Source organism: Sceloporus occidentalis, unplaced genomic scaffold (assembly GCF_023333645.1).
Source record: "Sceloporus occidentalis isolate IW3139 unplaced genomic scaffold, rSceOcc1.0.p SCAF_23, whole genome shotgun sequence".
Classification (NCBI taxonomy): Eukaryota; Metazoa; Chordata; class Lepidosauria; order Squamata; family Phrynosomatidae; genus Sceloporus; species Sceloporus occidentalis.
In genome coordinates this window covers 4,698,197-4,724,977 of record NW_028317003.1, presented here as the reverse complement: position 1 = coordinate 4,724,977, position 26,781 = coordinate 4,698,197, and the positions used below count along the sequence as shown (strand labels likewise).

General features: G+C 38.0%; 2 protein-coding genes across 2 annotated transcripts in view; both read left to right on the top strand.

The window, feature by feature from the left end:
* Positions 1–16,370, top strand: part of LOC149300719 (collagen alpha-6(VI) chain-like) — a 33,421-nt gene extending 17,051 nt beyond the window's left edge. The window contains exon 2 of the mRNA XM_089484769.1: positions 15,754–16,370. Within this exon, the coding sequence (XP_089340895.1) occupies positions 15,754–16,370 (617 nt within the window). The remainder of the gene's footprint in view (positions 1–15,753) is intronic.
* A 723-nt stretch (positions 16,371–17,093) lies between these two features.
* The window catches only part of LOC149300717 (collagen alpha-6(VI) chain-like), an 83,857-nt gene continuing 74,169 nt past the window's right edge, over positions 17,094–26,781 (top strand). The window contains exons 1-8 of the mRNA XM_089484768.1: positions 17,094–17,130; positions 17,475–18,095; positions 19,111–19,671; positions 20,561–21,118; positions 22,475–23,041; positions 24,241–24,813; positions 25,809–26,146; positions 26,230–26,308. Of these exons, the coding sequence (XP_089340894.1) occupies positions 17,094–17,130; positions 17,475–18,095; positions 19,111–19,671; positions 20,561–21,118; positions 22,475–23,041; positions 24,241–24,813; positions 25,809–26,146; positions 26,230–26,308 (3,334 nt within the window). The remainder of the gene's footprint in view (positions 17,131–17,474; positions 18,096–19,110; positions 19,672–20,560; positions 21,119–22,474; positions 23,042–24,240; positions 24,814–25,808; positions 26,147–26,229; positions 26,309–26,781) is intronic.

The following is a 26,781-nucleotide window of genomic DNA, read 5'->3' as shown; positions in this document are numbered from 1 at the left end:
CATCCAAAAAGTACACTTGAGGGAGCTGGAAGACTAATGTTCCTCACTGAGATGTCATATCAGACTTAGAAACTGCTCATTAGTACTCTTGAGGGAATCTTCCAATGTGGATCACAAATATGTATGTGCTGGGATCTCTGGAAATGCAGTAAGAATCCAGATGCTTGGATAGAAAGAAACGTTCTGAGCAGAAGAACTGTACAGAAATATATCAATACCATTTAAACCTGTTAAGTAATAAGGATGCAAACAAATCATTCAAAGCAATACACGAATAAAAATGCTAAAATTATTTCTAACTAAAATGTACATGCATATTTAGTGGCCATATCTCATAATTGCTATTTGGGGATTATTCTGGGAGCTGAATTGCAAACCATCCATTTTTAAACCATTGCCAAGTAAGATTTCGATTGATCAGTGAATCAAAACGGTTATATTTTGGTAGTATTGATGCTGGTGTACTTTTGAACCCGTATATCCTGTATATGAAACACAAGGGGGATATGTAGAGACCTATGGGGGAAAGATACCAAACCCTATCAAACCCAATCCCTCATAAATAAGCATGATCTGAAAAATATAAAATTACCATATTTGCTCGATTATAAAACGACACCCCAAAATGTTAATATTAATTTAGGAGGGAAAAAAAGAAAAAGCCTGAATATAAGACTACCTATAAGAAAAAAGTTTTACTAGTAAATATTAATTCACATGTAAACTGTTTTCATATTTAATAAAAACTATGATTGAGAAAAATACATTTTTGTTTTTTATTTCCTTTTATTTCTCAACCTGCCCCTCAGTTATGCACATCTGCCCTCCAGATATGCCTTATACCCCTTATATGCCACTCTGCCCCCCAGATATGCCTTATACCCCCTATATGCCACTCTGCCTCCCAGATATGCCTCTTGACCACCTATTTGCCACTCTTAGTCTTGTAGTCAGATCTCGTCTTATAACCGAGCAAATACGGTAACATTGATAAAATGGTTAATTTCATGGACAGATACAATATAGAAAAAAATGATTGAAAGCCAACTTTATTACGTATTGCTACAAATATCACTTTATTTCCTGTAATTTCTGCAGTAATGGCTTGAGTTCAGAGAAATACGACACAAGCATGGATTAATTCCAAAATACTTTCAAATATTTAATGAGAACAAAAAAAAGCTTATTGTGGGAATGATTTGGTATATCCAATGAGCAGATCATAGCATTTGGCTGCAGGAAAGGCCAAACACCTGTTACGTGCAATAAGAAAACAACTTATTCTCTGAGAATGTTTTGACCCATCTAAACATTTTACTGTATTAATGAAGTGGGTATTGTCTGCAGGATAAATAGAACAGAAACTTACAATCTAGGCGGATAAGGGCTGAGAAACAGGAGGTGAGGACTGCGTGGTAGTGAATGATGTTAATGTAGGTCGAGATAAGGGTTGTAAGTGAAGTTTTTATGTTTATGTCAGTGGTAGGGTTCCCTGAGGATAAAGGTTTTTTAGGGAGCGTTTGAAGGAGGGTAGAGTTGGTGAGAGTCAGACAGCACGGGGAAGAGAGATCCAGAGGGTTGGTGCTGCGCGAGAGAAGTCCTGTAGGCAAACATGGGAGGAGGTGATAAGTGAAGATGCGAGGAGGTCAGGTCATTGTTGGATCTTAGAGGGCGGGCTGGAGTATATTTGCTGATGAGGGAGGATAGGTAGAGGGGAGTGGTGTTAGTGAGAGCTTTGTAGGATAGAGTGAGTATTTTGAATTTAATTCTGCTATGGATGGGGAGCCAGCGGAGGGACTCGCAGAGAGGTTCGGCAGAGCGTCGGGTGAGATAGATTAGCCCGGCAGAGGCATTGAGGACAGACTGGAGGGGGGATAGTCGGGAGAGAGGGAGGCCGGTAAGTAGGTTGTTGCAGTAGTCTAGACGGGAGATTACAAGGGAGTGGATTAGTTGTTTGCATATGTATATATATATATATATATATATATATATACATATATGTATATTTAGGTATATATGTATATATCTGTATGAATGTGCGCTTGTGTGTGTGAGCATGCATGTGTAGTTCTGTGTGTGTGTGTGAGCATGTGTGTGTACTTGTGTGTGTGTATGAGTATGGATGTGCAATTGTGTGTGTGTGAGCATGGATGTGTAAGTGGGGTGTGATGGAGTGTGTGTTAGTGAGTAAAAGTATGTGTTATTTGTGTAAGGGGAGGCAAGGGCCAAAGAAGGCACAGACCAGTTGTGTAGGGGCAATGACGGCACAGACTAGCTGTTGAGGATGGGGGGCCCCTGAATACACGGATGTTGATTCTGTGAATGATGGTGAAAGGTCCATTTGTAATTGGTAAGGCAATTTATCTGGTTAGTACCAAATTATACTCCACAAATCCAGCTTTGCAGAGAGACATCAGTCACTTATGGGTAACTTAAGCAATAACATTTATGTGGTGTCCATGTATGTCCAAGGCTACATATACTACACAATTTAATTTTTTTTTTTTTTTAAGTAGTGAAATTTCCATGTATACAGATTATTTTACACAACTGGAGTCTAGTGGATTTGTTGGTAGGTTCAGTACTAACTAAATAAAATAATTCCGGCTGAACAGGAAAGAATCTCTCTGGATGCTGATGACTTTCGTGGCAAGTGTTAATATGTAAGGTGGTTAGAACAGCTGACTTTGGGATGACATCACACCCTTGAGATCTGCTTGTAAAATGAGATTTTATTGAATTAAAAGGGGACTCAATGAAGGACATCTAAGAATCAGACTACTTGTTGATATAGTGAATTGCGACCCCCTGCGACCCCTTGTTCCCTTCTCCTCATACCGATTCAAAATAGTTTAGAAAGGGATGTGGACTGGTATGGTCCAGGTTTGAAGAGCCCTTTCTAAACTATTTTGAGCTGGCATGGGGAGACAGGAACATCTCAGGGTCAGGTTATGTCTCGTGACCACGTGGTGAATCCAAGGCTGCTGGATAGCAAGCTGCTGAAGCATTGACAGGTATGGAGGGGCAGGCAGGTGGGGGGTATGTATGTATGTATGTTTGTATTTATGTATGTATGTGAGCATGGGTGTGTAATTGTGCGTGAGCATAGATGTGTAATTGTGTGTGTGAGCATGGATGTGTAATTGTGTGTGTGAGCATGAATTTGTAATTGAGCGTGAGCATGGATGTGTAATTGTGTGTGTGGCCAAGGATGTGTAGGTGTTTGTGTGTGATTATGTATTCGTAAGTGGGATGAGATGAGGAAAAAAAAAGGGAATCTGACCAGGCAATATCACTACTATAAAATGCCAACGTAATGAAAATATAAGTGTTTACCGACATTTTGGTTTTATGTATTATGCTCAAAAATAATGCTCTTTTAAATATCAAATGAAATAAATGAAAGCCAGCACTTGTTCAAGCTTAACAGACTACTTCACAGCTTACTGAAGCCAAGTGGACTCTAGCTAATGTGTAATAGTCTAGCAGTCTTCTCTCCCACTGAGAATAGATAAAAATGTAAATAATGATATTGGATAATGTTCACCTCAATCATAACAAAAAAAGATACAGATTGCTTCTCTTTTTAGTGGGACAAAATATCATTTTTGGAAAAAGTGAATTTTCACAGAACCATAATTTATTTTGCTTTACACAGGAAATGACCGAAATTACATTGTTCAGTTTGCCAACTACAGATCATTTGAGTTTGCAGCAATCTGGAACAGGCGTCTGCATATTTGCCAAAAAGTGTAAAGTTTAAATTATTTATATAGTGCTGACATTAACCGAAAATAGGAAATCTCAAAGTGGAGATAGGTATCGTGCTTCAGTTGGTGGTGCGTTTTTTTGTTACGAACGGTGTTAATAAACTTCAGCCTGCAAAGGCAGTTTTCAGAATAGTACATGGTTATTTCCTATGCATTTTGATCCTTATTCTATAAACTGGCCAAAGCATCTGAAGATCCCATTTTACTATATGCCGTTTAATATCAATCACATACTTCTCAAGGCCAAAGGAGCACACACACTTTTGTTTTAGGAGGTGTGGATAGAGGGATGACTAGATATTTATAGATACTTTTTAATGTCATTTTGTGAGCTACTGAAATCAGTGTATGTTTAACTAAATAAGAAAGAGAACAAAAAATTGAATTTTTCAAGAGAGGTTTCTTCTCAATGAAGACTCATAGTGAGGTGATATTATGTTAAGAACAGAATAATGTATTTAAGAAATGATGAGTCTTATTAAAAAATACATTCACTCTGATGGATCCCACTATAATCTAGACTATAAGTCTTGGAAACTGTGATCCTGGGGCTTTAAAGCCAGCAGCCACGAATGAGGTCAGCATGGCGAATGGCTGTATATGACAGGCTATATCAGAATATGACAGGCTATATCAGTATAATGGGTGGATCGACGATGGGCCTGGTGAGCCAGATGGCCAGTCCAGTGCTTTAGATATGTGCAAGGTGTTCATAACCTAGGACCATTTTAGTATTCAAAGTAGCAGTAGTAGAGCCATTCTAATAAGTCATTAAACACTTATTTTGTTTATTCCTCTTACACAGAGATATAATCCAACTGAATTTTATATTTGTATATTCTAGTCATCTCAACTGTGTCTCTTCAAGTATTCGTGTAATCATTGTGGCTGCAGTATTTTAGACTATCTTGGTTGCAGTCGGCACTCAAAGCATGGCTGCTGTTGAGGGTTTCTGAGTGGCATCTTTTGTGTAGTGAGATCTATACCGGGATAGTTCACTGTTGAGTTGAAGTGAAGCAGAAGACTACTCATCCGGTAAGCCTGAATCTTCAGATGTATGTGTGGCCAGATAGCGAAAAAAGGACGTAGACTCTATGGTACTGCTTACAGCAAACGATCTGCCCTGTCCCTTGGTAGCTCTTCATTGGCACTTGATTTATTGCGCTTAAAGGTTTGAAGTCACAGAAGTGAGTGTTTCCCTTCATTTGTGAGTTTTTTTGTGTGATTTGTAACAGTTTGGCTACCTCAAACAAAATCATTATTTTCTGATAGTATTATCGCTTTAACTTCCTCCTATAGCAAACTGTTTTATATTAAGTGGTTCTCAAGCTTTTTTGGAAATTCCCTTCCAGAGATAAAGTCTTCACATTTTTTTCTGGCAAACGTTGAAGTAACTTTTTTATGAACACTCTCATTTTATCTAGGCTATGTCATGGGAATAATTAATTATAATAGCGTAATGTATTCTCATTTTATGGTGTATTGTGTTACTGTGTAATTACTGCCCTTCTCTAAGCTCACTCCACCTTTGCCTTAAAATAAGCTACCTATGTTCAAAAAGTACCTTGGTAGTATCCTTGAGAAATGAATTAGATGGTAGTCTAGTCATAGATTTAAATGCATCATTATCATTAAGTTTCATTATGTTGAAGTTTGCACAATAGACTTGTGCATTCAGATTAGAATTTACAGAATTTTGGTAAATTCGGGATTCGTATGAAGCCCCGAGGCCAGAAGAAAACAAAGCAAAAATAATTTTTGTCCGAAGTTCCTGGGTCCACTCTCTTACACTCTCATTCTGTCAGGACTCGGGTAAGCAGTTCAGGTAGGAGCCCAGTTCCAGGGGATATCTGGGGCTCTGTCTGTACCTTATGATGCATGATACCGGGCGGGAAGGTACAGACAGGCTAAGAGAACACAAACAAGACTGGATATCTATGAAACAGTCTATATTGGATGGTGTGGAGGATCAAGTATTACAAACAGGACTAGTGTACACAGCAGAACAAGGCACAAACAGGATACACGCTGTAGGTAACACATGGGTTGGAAAGTCTCTTGACAGGGAGATGTGGCTGGATGGCACCTCGGACTCGGATAGAGGACAGGCAGCTCGGAGTCGGATAGGGGATAGGCACCTTGGACTCGCATAGGGGACAAGCACCTCAGACTCAGGTACCTGGGCAGCCCTCAAGCAGGGCACATGGCAGGAAGCCCTCAGGTATGGCACACGGCAGGAAGCCCTCAAGCAATATACATGAAACCAAATGCGCAGAGAATGAAATTTGTTGCCCGAAAATGAATGGGTCACAAAATGAACCAAAAAATTAGTCTGAATCATTTTTGGCCCCTTTACACATGTCTATTGCACAATATATATATCAGCTAATACATAACCTGAAACCTTTTAATTGTCCAAATTGGGACACGTGTAGGAAGTGTGAAGAAGCGGGTGGGAGTGGCTAGAGGAACAAGTGGGTGGATCCGAAGGGACAGTGCCTGAACATCGGGACTATCCTGCTATACTTGGCAGCAGGCCCGGACTGGCCATCGGGCACACCGGGCATTTTCCCGGTGAGCCGGACGGCCCAGGGCCGGATTGACGTAGGGGCCGATGGAGCTGCAGCTCCAGGCCCCTACCTTAAAATAGGCTCAGTCAGGACCGGACTGACTGGGCCTATGCGGCCGTATTAACGCAGGGCATAAGGGACACCTGCCCCTTAAGCCCGCAGCAACTGCGACCGTGTCTGCCACTCTAGGGGGCCGGGCAGCCCCCACCGGGGCCGGCCTTAGGGGTACGCGGCCAAACAGGGCTTAAATTAAAACATCAGGGTTTTTTTTTTGTTTACTTTATTTAAAAACAAAAACAAAAAAACCCCGATGTTTTAATTTAAGCCCTGTGCGGGCGCGCACCCCTAATGCCGGCCCTGGTGGGGGCTGCCCGGCCCCCTAGTGTGGCGGACCCGGTCGCAGTTGCTGCTTACTCCGGCAACAAGGTAAGTAGGGTAAGGGAGGGGGGTGCAGTGAGAGGGGGAGAGGGGTTAGATAGAAAGGGGTAGAGGGGATAGATAGTGAGAGGGGGTACATATTGAGAAATGGGGAAGGGGGTACATAGTGATAAGGGGGAACATAGTTAGAAGGGGCAGATAAGATGGGGAGAGGGGGTAGTGTGAATGCGTACAAGAATGAATGAATAAATGTGTGGATGAATTGTGTGAATGCTTATGAGAATGAATGAATTCATGTGTGGATGAATTGCTTGAATGATTTGTGAGACTGCATTAATGAATATGTGTTAATGATTTGTGTGAATGAGTGAGTAAGTGTTTGTTTCTATCATGAATGTTTAAGTGATTTGGGGAAATGCAAAGATGGTACATGAAGGGTGGGCTTTAATAATAAATAAATAAATAAAAATGGGCTGCTCAGTCTTAAATGCCTGGGCCTATTTTTTGTCCCAGTCCGGGACTGCTTGGCAGGTATGGTTAATAGACATATAAATCATTTTGAGCTATAACCCCTGTCTTTTAAAGACATGTTGTAAATACAGCTGTGTGTACTAACTGTCTGCATGGTTAAAACTCTTAACAACGGAAAATGGTCCTGGAAATTGCAGACATGTTCACATTTCCCTCTGTAATACTATACAGTAGATGTAAATAATGTCCTCATTTCAGTTTATTGTAAGCAGTTGATGACTTACAATACTGTCCCTGGAACAATTAAAGAGGTACTACCATCAAATATAAAATATTTATTTGCCTTTAGTACACAGAGAACAGGGAAATTATGCCATATCCCAGCGCCCTGTAGTGAAGGTGACCTGGTGGAGCTGCCCTTGGTCAGGCCTAGGGCAGTGCCAAAGGTAAATACACTGCTGGGTGTTCCACAGAAATGAAAGGAGCTTCCAGAGTTACCAGCAACCTTCTTTCTCCATATTGAAAATCACAAACAAAATAGGCTGTGGCTTGACAAAATAGCTTTTCCTAGTGTCTAGGTAAGCCATGTCACCTCTCTCATGCTTTTGTTAAAATGTGGTCCTGGAGAATTGTCATACTACCAGCGAAAAAGCTCTGATGTCATTTACTTTTTATTTAAAAAAAACATATATATATATTCAAGTATATAAATCTATGTTTATGCAATGTTTTCAAATATACAATAGATTAATTTAAAAGAAATGATATACCGTATTTGCCCGATTATAAGAAGAGGTTTTTTCTAGAGCAAATGCTCTGAAAAATACCCTTTGTCTTATAATCGGGGTCGTCTTATAATCAGACCTCAAATAAGTCTGACTAGTTGCAGGGGACCTGGATCCTCCTGTCTCCCCCCCCCCGCCCCACTTACCGGTGCTTCTGAGTCCCCGGTGTGCAGCCGGGGCAGTGTGTAGATGTCTACGCGATTTGCGTAGACAACTTACGCTGCAGCCGGAAGGAGGTGCGGCTAGCAGCGGGGGTTGTCTGCGTCCATCGTGCAGACCTTCCCCGGCTGTCAGAGATCAGAGTTCCTCGTACCGGTGCGGCACCGGAGTGTTAAATGGGGGGCATAAGGCATTTCTGGAGGCAGAGTGTTCTATGAAATGCCTTTTAACCCCCTTAATGCCACTCTGCCTCCTGAAATGCCTTAAACCTCCCTATATGCCACTCTGCCCCATAATATGCCTTTTAACCCCCTTAATGCCAGCATGACATATAGGGGTATAAGGCATTTCTGGAGGCAGAGTGGCACATAGGGGGTCAAAAGGCATATCATGGGGCACAGTGGCATATAGGGTTAAAAAAGGCATATCATGGGGCACAGTGGCATATAGGGGGTATAAGGCATTTCTGGGGCAGATGTGCATAACTGGGGGGGGCAGGAAAATAGAAGGAAATAAAGCCAAAATATTTTTCTCAATCATAGCTTTTATTAAAAAAAATAGTTTACATGAATTAACATTTACTGGTTAAACTTTTTTCCTATAGGGTCGTCTTATATTCAGGCTTTTTCTTTTTTTCCTAAATTAATATTCAGATTTGGGGGGTCGTCTTATAATCAGGGTCATCTTATAATCGAGCAAATACGGTATGTTTATTCCCTCTAGCTACCGCATGGCTTATTTCTGATGATACTGCACAATCCTAATAGTAGGTCTCCTTTTACACAGTGCTCATTGAGTAAGATTAGACAAACCCACACATGGCCAACCTTAAGAATAAGGGGAGAGGACATCACCAGAAGCTCCATCATTGTGGCACATGTTCACACAAAGTTATGTTAGGGCAAAAATTATGGGAGGAGAGGATGTCACGGGAAGGTCCGCCCTTTTGGTGAACGTTTACGCAGGGTTATCTTAGGGCAAAATAGCAGGGTGACTTCCTCTACCTTGCCCCTCCAATTAAGGGAGAGGACATCACAGGAAGCAACGGTATTTGGTGGAAGTTTGCCAGGGGCTTATGAAGAAGAACAAGATGATGCAAGACATGCAAGATGAATTGATAGGCAGCAAATGTAGTGAGACTTCAGAAAGTGTGGGAGTGAAAGAGCCTGCAAATTTCGGACTAAAAGTAATAGCTTTTTTGCTTCCATTTCTTGGGGGGTCTGGCCTTGTTTTCAAAGATTCATATAAATTAATAAAATCGCCATTTTTTTTACATTTGCAATTCCTACGAATCCTAATGCACAAGTCTAATACACTTGGGATCGAAAGTTTGCATACCCTTGGAGAATTGGTGATATATATACCATTTTTGAAGAAAACACGAGTGAGCAGGCAAAACACATTTCTTTTATTTCTTATGGGATTCATATTCAACTGTACGTTACAATATAATGGCACAATCATAAAACATGGCAACATGGGAAAAAAAGAAATGACCCCTGTTTAAGAGTCTGCATACCATAAGTACTTAATATTTGGTATTACCCCCGTTAGCATCAATGACAGCGTGTAGTCTTTTGTAATAGTTGTCTATGAGGCACCAAATTCTTGCAGGGGGTATAGCTGCCCATTCGCTATGGCAAAAAATTGCATGACCTGGAATATTATAAATGTGGAAATTTAATTAAAACATAACACATTTTGGCAATTATATTATTTTGCAAAACTTTTCCATGTGTCTATCACCTCATCACTCTTGTGAATCCAATGTGACAATTCCTGGCACTCTTAGCTATTGGCTCACAACTGTTTTGTCCTCATGAAATGCTTTTCCAGGGAAATTCTGCTTTAAACTGCTCCATTATATTATTCACATATCTTTATGTAATTCATTTATCCCCCTCTTCCCAAGTGGCTTTAATAGATTTGCTAAATATTTATTGTCTGAATGAGAAGCTCCACAGAGGTTCAGTACTGCTTGCATGTGTACCAAACCACATCAAGCTGTTCTTGAGTGAATGCAACTTGACATTTTGCGAGAGGAGCTAGATTTTCATATCATGTGACCTCAATTGCAACTTTACAATATATATATATTGCAAAATGTCTAGTAATCAATTCGCTTTTTAAAATTAAACTTAGATTAGCTAATACAACATGTCATTGGAAAACAGAAGTGATGGTTGCTGAAGTATATAAAGTGGTAAGAAAAAGTAAATTAACCCTTTGGAATTGATTTTCTGCTTTAATTGTTCATAAAATGTGATCTGATCAAGTCACGATGTGCTTAAGCTAATAACACACAAAAAATGATAATCTTTTGTGACTTTATTGAACATACCTATTAAAAATTGACAAAGAATACTCTTGCCTGGGGTGACATAGGACTAGCACCAGAGAACGCATCCAGAAATCAAAACTTTTGCAATCTGAAGTTTAGATTTTATCGTGTCATCTTCGTAGAAGCAAACCGTTTCACAAATTTCCCTATAGTCTTGAAAGACAGTGAGTCAAATATTAGCCTTTTTCCATTGAATATATTTCACCAAGATGATAAGACTAATCCCACCAATAATGGCATTTGAGACCTAAGATCTGATATCAATTTTATAGTAGACTGTTAGGGCTGTCCTGAAGAGCAAGAATGGTACTTTAAAGGTGGACTCTTTGATACCTGTTCCTAGAATGATACTAGTTGAAGTACATGGATGAGGCCCACCAGGATGGATGTGGGTTTGTTGATGTTTTTTTTCTCTTTTATGGCATACATAAGCAGAAAAGACGCTGAGATAACCATGGGGATGTAGCAGCTACTTTTCAGTCATGGTTAACAGATATTAAAATACAAATAAAACTTCTGGCACTAGAAGGGTTAGACCTACAAAAAATGATACAAAATAAATTATATGTTGGTACTGAAAGGAACCTTAGGAAGCTATAGCAATATAGTAATGAAGCTCCTTTCATGTTAGAAAAAGTAGAATTAAAAGTAAAATTACATTTGCTTTGATTGGTGTGTGATCGTAGTGCCCAATGTAACTTCTGTTGGCTTTTTAGTAAAGATCCTTAAAGAACAGCGCAATATAGTGCAATAGTGCAGGTAACTTCACAACACAAGGAGATAGACACATTAATCATACAAAGATATGCAGCTTCTCCTACATAAACGTTCTCCTAGGCATATCTTCCACTGCAGATAAAGGCTTCCATTTTGTTGACATGGGGAACATGTATAATAGATGCTGATAAATAGTTTCATGGTTTAGTTTGAAAATGATATTCTACTGCTTATTACAGATGAACCCTATAGATCCGGGCAGTGCAGTTCATTCAGTAGAGGTCAAAGTTGTTAGTAAACCAAAAGACTGATTAACATTTGATATGCTCTCAAGTTAGTTTTGCGATTTGAGTTCATGAGAGTTGGGGGATGAGCCGCAAGACATTTTTCCCTTAGGATTTGTTTAACACTGTATCCCACTGCAACATAAACATAATTAACCATCAAACCAAAAACATACAGGATAAAGGCAAGGGACAGGAGCTAGAGCAGCCCTGTATACAAGTAGGGTAAGGAGTGTATCACTTGCTACCCGGTTAATAGAGGGTCTAGGGGAACTGTTTTTAATTATTTTGCTTTAAAAATCAATTTAAGTGGGTCAATTTTCACAGTTCCCTCTTATTGGGGAGCCAAGGTGAAATGTGTTTGTGGTAGTACTTTATGCAATAATTTACCCAACCTGAGATGTATAGACCCGGTATGGCACTTTTCACTTGGATTTACAGGAACAGATGCTATACTACTATTGCATCAAGTACTATGTATTGAATCCTAATGTTGGCTAAGTACACAAATCTGCTTTAAGTGAAGAAAATGGTGTTATGTACTGTAAACAAAGGACAAATGTCTCTATAAAATTGCTCTATAAAATTAGCAGCATGTGTATAAGCATAATATCAATTTGTAGCTTTAGGGAAAAAAAGCAAATTCAAACTGGGTCCACTTATTGCAATTTGGTTTCTTAATGTTTAAACTCCAGCTCGATAGAAGAAAAAAACAGGGTTGAGAGATTTTAGCCACTAGCTAAATCTTTATTCATGTTTAGCTACTTTCTGGCAAACCTTAGACAGGGAAAAGGTTGAAACCATGTGTCCTCACGTAATGACACTGGCATAACATCTTATATATTCACTAATAAATCAGTTACTTTTAAGTAGTGTGCAATGTTAAATTGAGCTGCAAGCGAGGACATGCAGGTTGGCTTGCATGTCCTTGACTGCAACTTGGAAATTCTAGTAGCCTGAAACAGAAATGTAAATATTCTAATGTAAATAGATAAATAAATAATGTAAAAACCGAGCCTCCAGAGCCTGTATTAACCAAACAGGAGTCTGATAATTGCACCCTACCCTTAGCCTGAAGGTAAAAGGATAATTAAGGCAGGCTTTATACCCTCTCAAATGTGTCTTTTTTCATAAGTTACTTATTTTTTATATGAGGTACTTCCAAGTAATGTGCAATTTTAAATCTTTTGAGCTGCAAGTGAGGACATGCAGGCTGGCTTGCATGTCTTTGACTGCAATTTGGACAATCTAGTTTCCTGAAACCAAAATTTAAATATTCTAAAATAAATAAATAAAGAATGTAAAAATGGAACCTCTTGAGCCCGTACTAAACAAACAGGAGTCTGATAAATGCACCCTATCCTTAGCCTGGAGGTAAAAGGAGAAGTAAGGCAGGCTTTAAACCCTCTCAAATGTGCCTTTTTTCATATTAAAGTTACTTAATTATTTTCTTTTATATATGAGTTACTGGCAAGTGGTGTCCAATTTTAAATCTTGTGAGCTGCAAGCGAGGGCATGCAGGCTGGCTTGCATGTCCTTGCTGCAGTTTGGAAAACCTAGTTTCCTGAAACAAAAATTTAAATATTCTAAAATAAATAGATAGATAGATAGATAGATAGATAGAGGTAAAAATAAAGCCTCTGGAGCCTGTATTATCCAAACAGGAGGCTTATAATTTTACCCTACCCATAAAGGTAAACATAATCCACAATTCACTGTAATTTAAGATTGGGAAACCATGTCTAGAGCACTAATCCCTAAAATACAGTAATTTAGGTGATGATCAGACTGAATACAACTGAACTTTTAAGTGAAGCTAATACTGTGTTGCTCTCCAAGGTCCTGAAAGTGTTTGTACGTCATATGTTTTGCCAAATGTTATGTATAAAGCAGCAGTTACTTAAATGCATGTGCCTTTATATTAATATTCATAACAAACGTATATGATGCACCGTATCCTCATGTTGCTACCCAAAAAAACATGGCGTGCTTTGAATACTGTGAGATATCTGTGATGAACCCATAAAGTTCTGGCACTCAGCAGTGGCCTCTTCTTTTACTTTGCCCCAGAGCTGATAAGTGTGATGGTTATTTGCAAATTGTATGAATGTTATCACAAGACTTTGTGTAGTAGGTTTTCTAGTATGTTAATCTATGTTGGAATGTTGATGTACATGCATATACATTCTTCTTGTATATTGTGTGACGGGGAAAGTTTAGCCCATCTGAGTAACAATAGAAAGATAGACTGTAACACTTCTAAATATAAATACTATGTAAGTTGTGAGTATTTGATTACATTTGCTGCTTGCATCAGTTTTGCAGAGTGGCCCTGAGACTGAATGTACTCTGAAAGAAAGGTAAATATATACTTTACGCCTTATCATTTATATTTCGGCGTACAATCAGTCTCAGGGACCTATTTTTTATACCCTTAATTATATGGAGACCATAGGTTTTGGTAAACAGCTCTGAACTAATTTTATTTTGCATGATTTTTCCCCTTTAAAAAAATGTACAAAAATTAAAATCAGGTCACTCCGTGAACTCCAGAACATTTTAAAGAATTTCCCCAAAATATTGAGATGCAGAAAAAAAAAAAAAACTATTAGACTAAATTTGCTATTGATGAAAGCATGGGAATTGTTGCTCAACTTCAGTGCCCTCGACTGTAACAAAATGTAAAGTTGCTTTCCCAATAAAATTGTCATAGTGAATGAATATACCAGCTGTTTAGTGAGTATTAGTATGAATTAGTATTTTGTCTGAATAAATAAATACAGAAATGCATATTCAAATATTAAATAATATGTCTAATTACATAGGAGCATAAATTTTCACATATCCACAATTTTTGGAAACCTATCTTTCAGCCACAATAAATAGTCATCTCACATGACATAAACATCATTGTAAGACTTATGAAGTATAATAGTGCAAAACTAACAAAGACAAATATACTCTAAATAATTAACAGTGGAATAATTAATATATATGGTACATTTTCTGCTATTTGTACAAATGGTGTTGTCATTCATACACACTATGAATTCATGCACAGTATTGTGAAGGAAGGACTGCTTGGTTAACGCCAGCCTCCTCATCATTAAAAGCATCCCTTAGACCTATGTTCTTTTTGTTATCGCCCACAAAGTTTTTTAATTATTGTGTTTTTTGTCACCAAAAGGTAACTGCCTAAACATGAAGATGTTCTTTGTTCTGGTTGTTGTGGTTAACTGCCTGCAAATATCCATGACCCAGACAACAGGTAATCTGAATTTTGTAACGACCGGATTACAATAAAATAATAATTCTTTGGTTTACTTTTTTCACGTTTCCTTACCTGAGTAAAAAAAATCAAAATGTAATCAGAACTAATTGTCACAAATTTTCAGAAGGTGAGTAGAAGGAAAAAGAAGTTAGTGGTGAAGAGCATCTCCATAAATTTGGATTGAATTGGAGAAGTATAATTGTTACTAAGTAATGATGATTTTGTAGATCCTATTATATTAAAAAACATACCATATGTTGGTTCTAGTAATGTAATTACCATAAGTACAATAGATCTTATGTTAGCGTCTGGTAAGAATCTACCTTAGGTTCAACAATGATTCTATGTACCCAATAACCTGGCTGGTACTTTTTAGAAAAAGAGCGATACCCATACCTTAGTTAAAAAATTCCTTCCCTCTTTAGACGCTACCTTTCATTGGGCCAACACGAGACCTCTGAGGTCCCAAAAGTTTATGTGACTTTAAATTTTTTTCTATATTGGTTTAAAAAAGATATGACTTTTGGCTAAATACTCTGGCAAGTTAGGGTTATACATACATTTTTTCTTGTTAAATCCTTATTGACTTACTGAGTTATATGAAATTTCAAAAACAAAGATAAAGGAATCACCAACACTGGTAATTTGTTCTTCTTCTTTGTTTTAAGAACCATCCCATCATCCCACCAAACACATCATTTGAATGACTTCTTGTCTGGGTTTCCATTCTAGTTATGGGGAGAAATGATTCAATGTCTCTAAATAAACCTGAATTTATGATTTCAGAGTTATGTGGATATCATACTTGCCATGGATGTAATTATTTCTAGATTTTTCAGTAATGTTTAACTATTATTACCTGTATTTAAAGTTGGAGTGTCGAACCTCACTTCATATGAGTAGAACATTGTGTTTTTTAACACTGCCTAAGAATGTATAGATATATGTAAGAATAATAGATATCTAGTATTTTGAGTGAGTTTCTATTTTGCTTTCTTTCCCTACAGCAGACATCGAGTACGGAGATGTTGTATTTCTGGTTGACAGCTCCAGCAGCATGGGAAATAAAGCCTTCAACCAGGCAAAAGCCTTCCTTACCAAAACAATTACTCAGTTGCCAGTAGGGTTGGACAAATTTCGTATTGGCTTGGCACAGTACAGTGATGACATGCATGTTGAATTTTTGCTAAACACATATAAGACAAAAAACCCGATTTTGAATTATCTTAAGAAAAAATTTAATTTTAACGGTGGATCTTCACAGACAGGTAACGCTATCGCAAAGGTACATGAGACATTTTTTAAAGGACTTAATGGCAGAGACAAATCTAAATTCCCACATGTTCTTGTTGTGATTCTGTCTGGATCTTCACTGGACGACATACAGGTCCCAGCCGCTTCTTTACGAGACAGTGGTGTCCGTGTCATTTCAGTGGGTCTACCTGGGACTCCTGTAAGCCAGCTGCATACCATTGCTTCAGATCGTAGTTTTGCTTTTCAGATGGAAAGTGTTCGGGAAATGATTGAATTTTCGGATGAAATGGCAAACAAAATTCATGATGCAGTAAAACCGGCATATTCCATACAAGCAGGTAACAAAGATGTAGTTCTAACTTATATGTGATAAAATATAAGGTTTAATGGTAACATCAGAAAATATTACTTTACCGAAAGGGTAGTGGACGCATGGAATAGCCCTCCAGCAGAAGTGGTAGATGTTAATACAGTAAAGTCATTTAAGCAAGCATGGGATAGGCATAAGGCCAAGCTAGATATAGGATAAGGGCAAGTACTAAAGGAAAGTACTCGGAGGTTGGGCAGACTGGATGGGCCTACTGGTTCTTATCTGCCGTCACTTTCTATGTTTCTATGTTTAAAATACACTTCACTCATCTGCCACTTTTTTTTAAATAAAATCTGTAATTCTCATTATTACAAAGTTCATGTTTTTTGTGTTTTTTGTGTCGTCATGAGATGCTACAATAGCTAGTATTGAGATATCCTCATGAATTGATTCAGCAGTCTTTAAGAAACACTGGAGAAGCTATAGAAAGCATTACATTAATATACTTATTAGGAAGTGATTTTTTGAGGATTATTACAATATTTCCCTGGCATGCTTTGTGTGCAAAGTATCCAAACTTATAGCTGTGCTAGACTTGAACTGTAAAATTACTAATCCGTTCTTTGGGTTGACTTTATTAATAAAAGCTGGTGTTTGTCAAGGTATTATATTTAGCCGATTCTTTATCATGAAATTGTCTCCCTGTGTATAGAAGACACAACACTTCATACAGCATTTCCTGCACTTTGGAACACAACTGATTTTCCTGACCTTACCAACAAAATGGATACAAATTCTACAGACGTCAAACAAAAGCACCGTAAGTTAGAGGGGACTGTCAACATTTCATCACAATTAAGGGGTTTTCGTTTGTGTTTAGAGGTTCTAATAATGGGCATCATCTATTCCAACTCCATCTTGCACTGATGGACTGATGGATTATTAATGACTTCTTCACAGATCCACCTACTGAAGTGACTAGCTGTTCTTGATGCATCTTGAATAAACTCATTTTCCCCACAATGGGAAATTTAAAAAAGAATTGCTACTGAATATTGTTTTTTCTTCTTCTATCTTTTCTAAAGAACCAAATCTCTCTCTCTCTCTCTCTCTCTCTCTCTCTCTCGATATATATAATTAAATATGTGCTTTTTTTCTTGTCAGATTGCAAACGAGGTGTGGCAGCAGACATAGCCTTCCTGATCGACACATCTCGTCACACACCGGCAGAGAGTGAGAATGTGAAAAAATTCCTAAATGAAATCATATCTGGCTTAGAAATAACCAGCTACTGTGTCCATGTCGGAATGGCAACATACAGCAGCAAAGCAAACATAATAGCATCCTTCGCTGAAGGAACAAATAAAACGTTAGCATTACAGTTTGCAAATGGCATTTCTCCTATTGATGAAGACACTGTAAATACCGGTGCTGCCATAGATTTCACAAGAGAATTCATTTTTGATGAGCAAGGTGCTGGTAGAAATCTCCAGGGAATTGAGCAGATTGCAATCTTGGTGACTCATAGTTCATCTTCTGACAGTGTTTCTGAGGCCGCTCATCTCCTTCGGAACAATAATGTAAGAGTATTCGCTGTGGGCATAGCAAAATCCAACAAGACCCAACTGAGTCAGATTGCCTCTTATCCTACTGATCGCTACCTTGTTGATGTAAAGACATTCGCTGACTTACCTTCTCAAGCTGAAACGTTACTAAAGAAAATTCAGAATGTAATTGAAGAAGACATAATAACTTCTGCAAGAAAAACTGACCTGCTTAAAGACGGTAATAATGCAATTATATCTAACGAGCACAATATCTGAAAGGTTACAAACAGACCAGGATAAATCTTGTAAACTTTGATGGACATAAAGTCCATGTTTATATGACATGTCTTACATTTTTGCTAGGTATTTTTTTTTATACTTAAATGACAAAATGTTATACGTTTTATTAAATTTACAGTCTACAGTACAGGCCATTATGAGATTAATATTAATTATTGATTTAAATAATGGTATCATATTCCTTAGTACTGTACAATATGTTGGTGTTCTATTAAGTTAACCAGTTTTTTAATGAATGGTGTTTGGAGTTCTGTGCAGTAATAAACAGAAGACATTTTTGCTTCTGTGTCTGGGAAATTCATTAGCAATATTTTTATAACCCCAGAGAATACTACAAAGTGTTGGTTTATTCCTTCCTGGGTATTTAAATCCCCATTTTTAATCTTATTCTTCCCATTTCATCCTATTCTCTGTCCCCTACATAGTTTGTTTTTTTTTCTCAATCATGCCATCGTTTGTTTACGCTTTCTAGTAGGTAAGCAGTGGTTATAGTAGTGAAGAAATAAGTGCGCCCTAAATACGGGCGAATACGCTATATACGTATATATATATATATAATCTAAAATGTATTTTATGTGTATGTGATGGTGCGTATACGGATGTGTGATCTCATCCGCTTCACAGTATGTGTCCCTGAATGCCAGAAATAAAATGTGGTCACCCAATCGGCAATTAGGCACATTCCTCCATATATTCTTTCTGGGCTTCCTTTAAAAGCGGGTGCTGGGATATGACATCATATACCGATTCCCAGAAGTGAGGATAGCGGAGAAGAGGGCATAATGGGCATCACTTCCCTGGGTATGGGCTGTGACGGTAAATACATCACTGCATGAGGTCCATGTACAATATTTTCTGGCTGTTTCTTGCAGTTGATAGATTATGATCAACCTGTAATGAATGTTAGGATTGAAAGATAAAAGCTATAATTTACAATGCTTATGTTTCCCCAGGATGTTTGGCCACAGAACTAGCTGATTTGTACTTGCTTATTGATGGTTCAGAAAACATTCATCCTGATGACTTCAGAAGCATGAAGATGTTTTTGATGGAGCTGGTAGAAATGTTTAATTTAGGACCTCACAAGGTTCGAGTTGCTGCTGTCCAGTATTCAAATGTAACCCAACTGGAATTTGGCATTTGGACTGAATATAGCAAAACTGACTTAAAATCAGCTCTAATAAACATTAGGCAGCTGAAAGGAGAAGCCTTCACAGGAGCAGCAATAAATTACACCCATGAAATAATAATGGATCCAAAGAATGCTAGAGAGGTGAATGTGTCAAAGTACTTGATTGTTCTTACAGGTGCAGCATCACAAGATAGCGTCAAGGAAGCTGCTCAGGTTGTGCATGATGACAATATTAATGTTTATGCAATTGGAGTGAAAGACGCTCGTGAAACTCAACTATTCGAGATTGCACACAACAATAGAATGGTTCACTTTGTACAAGACTACGATTCCTTAAAGGACATAAAGAACCAGATAGCACGTCAAATCTGTTCAAAGGAAGGTAAGATTCTCTCGATGAAGACAGTTGTAGTAAATATATAGCAACTCCTCCACCGCCTTTAGTTTTAACAGGATAAGATTTTGGAAAGCAGAGTTTTTTCATGATCACATAAATTTGTTTTCATTGGCTACATATCTTATGCTGGTAAATAGCTGTAAGAATCATCTTATATTGTTAGTTTCAATGAGTGAAGAAACAATTCAAGGAATAATGGTATTGTAAATATACATGACTAGAATCCAGCTTTATAGACTAGTCTGAGGCAGCACCCTTTCAGTCTCCAGCTGTAGACATTCTGCTTGCATGATACATTTACTGTACGACTTGCAGTGGTTTAAATCAAAAAAGGTCCTTTTGCAACACTGTTTCTCAGTGTTCAGTACGAACTAAGCTCATACCCCAGGAGTTTAGTTGCTGTTGCATGGTGGAAGAGACATCATTTAGAGACATTGAGAAGAAAGCCTTAGTTGCCCTTCATGATACCGACAGGTGTTCCTATTTTTGATGATACCTGGGAACATCCTAGGGTAGAGTTATCAGAGTACTCCCTCTTCAGAAATTGTGGCTTTAAGAAGGGAAGAAGCTAGCCACACAGCATGAGAGTGGGACAATTCCCAGGTATGATGGTGATATTGTCTTCCTAGGTTGCCAATTTGAGTGATAGCTGTAACTACACTACAAGGGAGGAAGAGAAAATCAAAATCAGTACTGGTGGAGAAAGGATAGTGGAAGAAAAATGAAACTGAGTCATTTCAGTAGTAGTTGTTGCTTTACATACTTTATATATACATGAATACCTTTATTGGTTGTATTTTGTTTTATTTTGCTTCTACTGATGTACTACATAAATCTGCACCATGTAACAAGCCTTTTTTCCATTTCTGCAAAGCTTGCAGTGAACTTCAGGCTGATGTCATGTTCCTTGTGGACAGTTCCGGGAGTATAGGAGATGCCAACTATATAAAAATGAAGACTTTTATGAAAACCCTGGTAAATAAAACTGAGGTTGGGCCTAACAAAGTACGATTTGGAGTAGTTCAGTATAGCGACAAACCCAATGAAGAGTTTCAGTTAGACAAACACCTGACCACAGCTGAAATTTTGGTTGCTATAGACAGCATGTCATATATTGGCAACACCACATATACTGGAGAAGCGTTGAAATATTTGCCTCCATATTATACAGCGGCTAAAGGAGCAAGGTCTAACGTAAAACAATTCCTCATATTAATTACGGATGGAGTATCACATGATGAAGTAAAAAAACCCGCGGATTCCCTTCGACACAGTGGAGTGATCATCTTTTCTATAGGTGTTTTCAATGCTAATAAGACACAGCTTTATGAAATAAGTGAAAAGGCTGAGCGTGTATTTTACTTAGAGTCATTTGACACATTGAAGACTATAGAAGAAAAACTATTTTTTGGAATATGCAACCCTCCCGAAGGTTAGTATATTGCATTCTTGAGCCAAGATGAGTGAATAGAAAGCTTTGGTAAATTTACTCTGGAAAAAGACAAATTGACATTTTTGGCACATCTTTTCATTTGTATTTCTGGTAGTGGGGAGAGGGGTGCTATCGCAGGTGCACTGATACATGATACCCCTTCGCTATAAATATACCATATACATTATATATCAAATGAAAGAAGAAAGACAGAATGTGGAGTGATCCAAGATTAATATTATTGTTATTATGCCCTTTTATTTATTAAGTGCCAATACAATTTAAATGGGGCAGTTAACACACACATAATAAATATACATTAATAAATACAGACACATCAGGAGCTGAGAGCCCTGCCTGTGAGATTGCTATCTAGTCTTATGGTACTTTTATAAAGAGGGTAGTAGAAACATTATTAAACTCTCATCTACAGACAAAATCTCACTTAATTTTAGTGGAAGGGTTTTCCATCACCTTTACCCACCATAATTTATGTAATGGTACTTTTATTCTTAATTCCACTCCCACCTGCTCCTGCTGAATTTCTAACCATTACGTGTGTGTTCCACTCTCCCGTCCGCTCACGCAACATATGTGTCCAATCCCACCCGCTCCCACAACATATGTGTCCAATCCCGCCCACTCCCGTAAACATTCTGTCACAGCTTTTAGGGATAATGAAACATTTAATTCCCTCATTCACAGATACTCATTAATTCCCTCAATCATGCATACTCATTCATCCAAACTTCCCCACATTCCTGTGCACTTCCGCAAGGCTGCCTTCGCGTTGCTCGCACACAGCGTCTCTTCTCTTGTCCTACCCAGGGGAAGCAGGAACGGAGCAGAGTCATGTGATGTGACGTAAATTCACATGACTCCGCTGGGTTCCTGGGTGGAGCAAGAAAAGAGACGCTGTGAGCAATGCGAAGGCAGCCTTGCGAGAGTGTGCGGGATTCCTGGGACCCGCAGGTACATTGTCTGATCTTTATATATTTACTATTATTTCTCACTGTGCTCAACACTAAGTTTCTGCCTTTATTACACTGTAATTATTTTGTATGCACTTTGTGGAATGTCTTTTAGTGTTTTGTAGCACAATTCAGTTTATCACGTGTAAGGAGTTCTCCAATCTGAGATACGCTAATTGCCCTTGTTCAGATCACCTTCATAAATTTTATCCCATATAAATCACAAGCTGTGAACCTGATGTATTGTTTTATCTATATAGTAAAATATTGTTTCACATATTTAAATAAGAACCGGCCACCTCAACCCAGTTGAGGTTTACCTAATTAACCATTAGACCCTTTAACAATGTTTCTGACTGAAATAATTTCTTTTGTGTTATTCCAGATTGCAAGAATATACAAATGGCTGATATCGTCTTTGTGATCGATTCCTCTGGAAGCATAAACTTTAACCAATATCAGCTAATGAAAGATTTTGTCATATCCATCGTAAATAAATCAGACATTGGTCCAAATAATGTTCAGTTTGGAGCCCTTAAATACTCAGATGATCCAACCAAGTTGTTCTTCCTAAACACATATAGCAGCAAATTGGATATTATCAATGCAATTCAAAGTGATATTTCAAAGGGAGGCAGCACGTACACAGCAAAGGCACTAAACTTTTCTGAGATGTTTTTTTCAGAGAAACATGGCAGTCGGAGGCCTAAAGTCCCTCAGTTCCTGATAGTAATCACTGATGGTGAATCCCATGATCGCGCGAGTCTGAAAGAAGTATCAACATCGCTACAAAACTTAGACATAACCATATTTGCAATTGGGATTGATAAGGCAAATACTGAGGAGTTGGAAATAATGGCAGGGACAAAGGGCAAATCTTTCCTTGTCGATTCCTTTAGTGGCTTAAATGACATTTTTCAGAATGTATCACAGGCCGTGTGCAATAATACAGGTTAGTCTAATTTATTTATTTTCACATTACCAATGTATAAAGATATAAACATAAAGATGTCATCTAAAATAAGACACACGTCTTGACTATGGCTATGACTTTTGTATCAATAGTTAAAATATATAGACAGTACATAAATAGTCGATCTCAAAAACAAAAGCACACACAATCTGATTTGATATGCTTTTAGAGGGTACATACACAAACCTTGTCATAGTGTAACTTGTTAGTCTAGCAGGGTACAGCTTAGTGTTAAGGAGACTATGAAAGGACCTACACTGTATACCCTGCCCAGCGCAGCACCAAAAGCTCTGTCAATGGTGAGTAGGGGGGCAGCTGATTTTGCTGTGGCTGGGTTTGCTGGATAGAGTTGGGGAATGTCTTGTAGATAGTGTTGTGTGCAGGTATGGGGATCAAAAACAGGGAAAGAACAGAGGGTTGACAGGAATGACAAAGAGGGAGAAAAGACAGGAAGAAAGAGATAGAGAGAAGAAAGATATAGAGGAAAAAGAAAACAAAGAGGGGAAGAAAAGGAGAGAAGAATATAAGCAAGTCATATGTGTAGCTAGGAGGTATGTAGAGAGGATAGAAACAGGTAAACACTCAAAGGAGGGAAGTTTGTTTTAATGAAGGAGAAATGTTAGAACAAGAGGTCCTAAGCTAAAACTAGAGGGTATGAGATTAGATGTAATGTAAGGAAGTTTTATTTTACTGAGCGGTTGATAAATTGAACAACCACACAGCAGGCAGAGGCTAAACAAGTGTAGGAATTTAAGCATGCATGGGATAGGCATAAAGCTTTCCTGAATCTAATTCGAGATCAAGGACTGATTAAGGTCTGAAAAATAGATGAGCCAACTGGTCCTTACCTACTGTCAGATTTTATACTGTATTTCTGAGTAAGAAAGTGGTAGCACAAAAGAAGAAGATGGGAACATTAGAAAAACACATGTAAGAAAGAGGGATAGGGAAAGAAGGAAAAACAGAGGGAGAAAAAATGGAAAGAGAAGATTCTTACACCAGTTCCCTATATGTTAGTGATCACCTTGCCTTTCTACCTAAAGGTCAACTGGTTATAATTGCCTTAGATTTTAGTTTTCTGCTTTGATCAACATGTCAAACTACGGCAAAAGAAAACCCTACAACGATACATAATGATTCATAGATTTATTTTAATATTGTATTCTATATCTTTTCAGAATGTAAAATTGAAGAAGCAGACTTAGTTTTCCTAATCGATGGTTCCACCAGTATTTCTCCTGAAGATTTTGAAAAAATGAAAAAATTCATGATATCTGTTGTTTATGATTTTGATATTGCCCCTGGTAGAGTTCATGTGGGAGTTGCTCAGTACAGTCACCTTTACAATCTACATTTTAATGTTACATCATTTATGAAAAAGGAATTGGTAAAGAATGAAATTGAAAAAATCAACCAAACAAGTGGGAACACCCATATTGGAAAAGCATTGAAGGAAACCGAAACTACACTGTTTGGTCCGTCATCCAACAGCCGCATTAAGGAGGGGGTTCACCAGCTGTTGATTGTGATAACGGATGGAAAGTCACAAGACGACGTTTCACAGCCTGCACAGGCTCTACGCAGAAAAGGGATTGATATATATGCTTTGGGCATAGGGGATGTGGACAACACACAACTTGTTCAAATTGCTGGATCCCCGCAGACTGTATTTTCTGTTGCCAACTTTGCTGAGCTTCAATCTATTAAACGACGAATTGTCCGGAATATATGCACACCAAAAGTTACAGCAAGTAAGTATTATTTATGGTTTTGGTGTCTTTCCACTTAAGCTAATAATTAATGTTTACAAATGGATTTATTTTGAAATTACATTTCTTACATTTGTATACAAACATTCTAAAGATTTTACAAGGAGCCTATTGTAGTCCTTCAAATCGCAGTGGTCAAGCGTCTTAACCACCATGCTTGGACAAAAAAATGGTGGGCCACTGGACATTTAGAGCGAACAATAACACAACTTATGGGCCACTGTTGTTACTTGAAAGCCCAGGCCATATTGTTCATTCTATTTCACCCTATCAACTCTAGGTTAACACTTATAAGCACTACCTATTACCAATTTGTATTGCTTTATTGCACATACCTGGTTATATTGTGAGCAATGAATATGTATTTCTGGTGGCAGTAGTAGAAAAAAACTAAGAGGTTGGTTCATGAAAGTGTGCGTTGTGTTGAGTTGTTCAGGCTAGCTTGACTAAGTTGGCCAAAACTGATCAACTCATCTATTGACTTGTACCACAGTACAAGTCAACATGAGTGTCATCTAGCAAGAAAATGCTAGGGGGAAAAAACGTGTCGAATAACTCAAACTTTCCTTGACTTTGCAATTGAGTTCAAAAGGGACTGTGATTCAACAAAATCAACTCTTCTCCTCAAAACTTGACTAATTTCAACAACAACTCAACCTGAATTAATTGAATGGTTTCTGTTTGAGTTGGCTTGGTCAGCTACTCAAATGGTTTCTATTTAAGTAATACCAATTACCTATGGAACTTTTGTGAAGTGCATAGCGTTTTTGGCGAATGCCAGCGTGTATCAGAGTAAGTTGACCAGTCAAAAATAAGGCTTTTGCTATAGTTTCTGTGCCAAATTTTGAATTCCTATATAACTTAGCAGTTTGGATGACATTCAATCAGTGCTGTGCTATTTAGAAGTTTGAATTCTATAATGTAACATTTCAAAAGAGAGGTGATCGTTATGTAATTCTTTTCTCTTTTTTTATCAGATTGCTCAGTTGATGTTGTTGTGGGCTTTGACATTTCAACACAGTCCAGAGGTGCCGCATTATTTCATAGTCAAACTCTTCTGGAAAACCGCCTTCATGATATCTTAACACATATTACGTCTTTGCCAAGTGCAAGTTGCACTCACGGAGTGAAACCTCAAATCAGCTTGGCATTCCATGTGCAAAATGCAAAGGAGTATATCTCACCGAATTTTCACATCTACAGCCCTGACTTAGTCAAGCACTTAAAGGAAATTGAAATCAGTGCCCCTTCAAATCTTGACTCTAATGTTGTCATGTCCATGTGGAGCACTTTCCAAAATGCAAACAGAGCAAAGGTGCGTATATTTTGCCACCTATAAAATAACAGCAAAACATAAAGTTCCATTTCATGTTTCTAAACATTCAGAATTTCCTCTAGATGCTACTTATCTTCACTGATGGACTGGATGAGGATACTAACCTCCTTAAAAAAACCACAGAGGTGCTAAGAAGAAAAGGTAATGAGCTGTGCTATAGACACCTGTTATGGTGGTCATTTGTTAGCTATGATATGTAGTACTAAAATGGGAAGTTAGTGGGAACCAGCAACTATTATAGCACTAAAGAATCAGTTTAGTTCCCAAGACTGTATTGCTATTTTTTTGTATCATTTAACTTCCTAAAGCAATGGTAAGCAGGAGGAATACTTCATTCACATCCTCAGCATATCAATTGAAGACAGACAGGTCTATTTACTAAAGTGCTTGCATGATGGCAAAAATGTGTTTGAAAAAAAGCTTACATGTACACTTACAAAACAAAATAAACTTAGGTGAAAAAAAGCAGGCAACAAGCAAATTCATTAACCTGCAAGTTGCAAATCCTAGTTGACTGCGTTGGAACATGCATATCTACAACTGTATACCCCAGTGTTTGGAATTTGGTTCCCAATCCATAGACTCTAAATGTGTCCATAAACTTGAATGAAGTA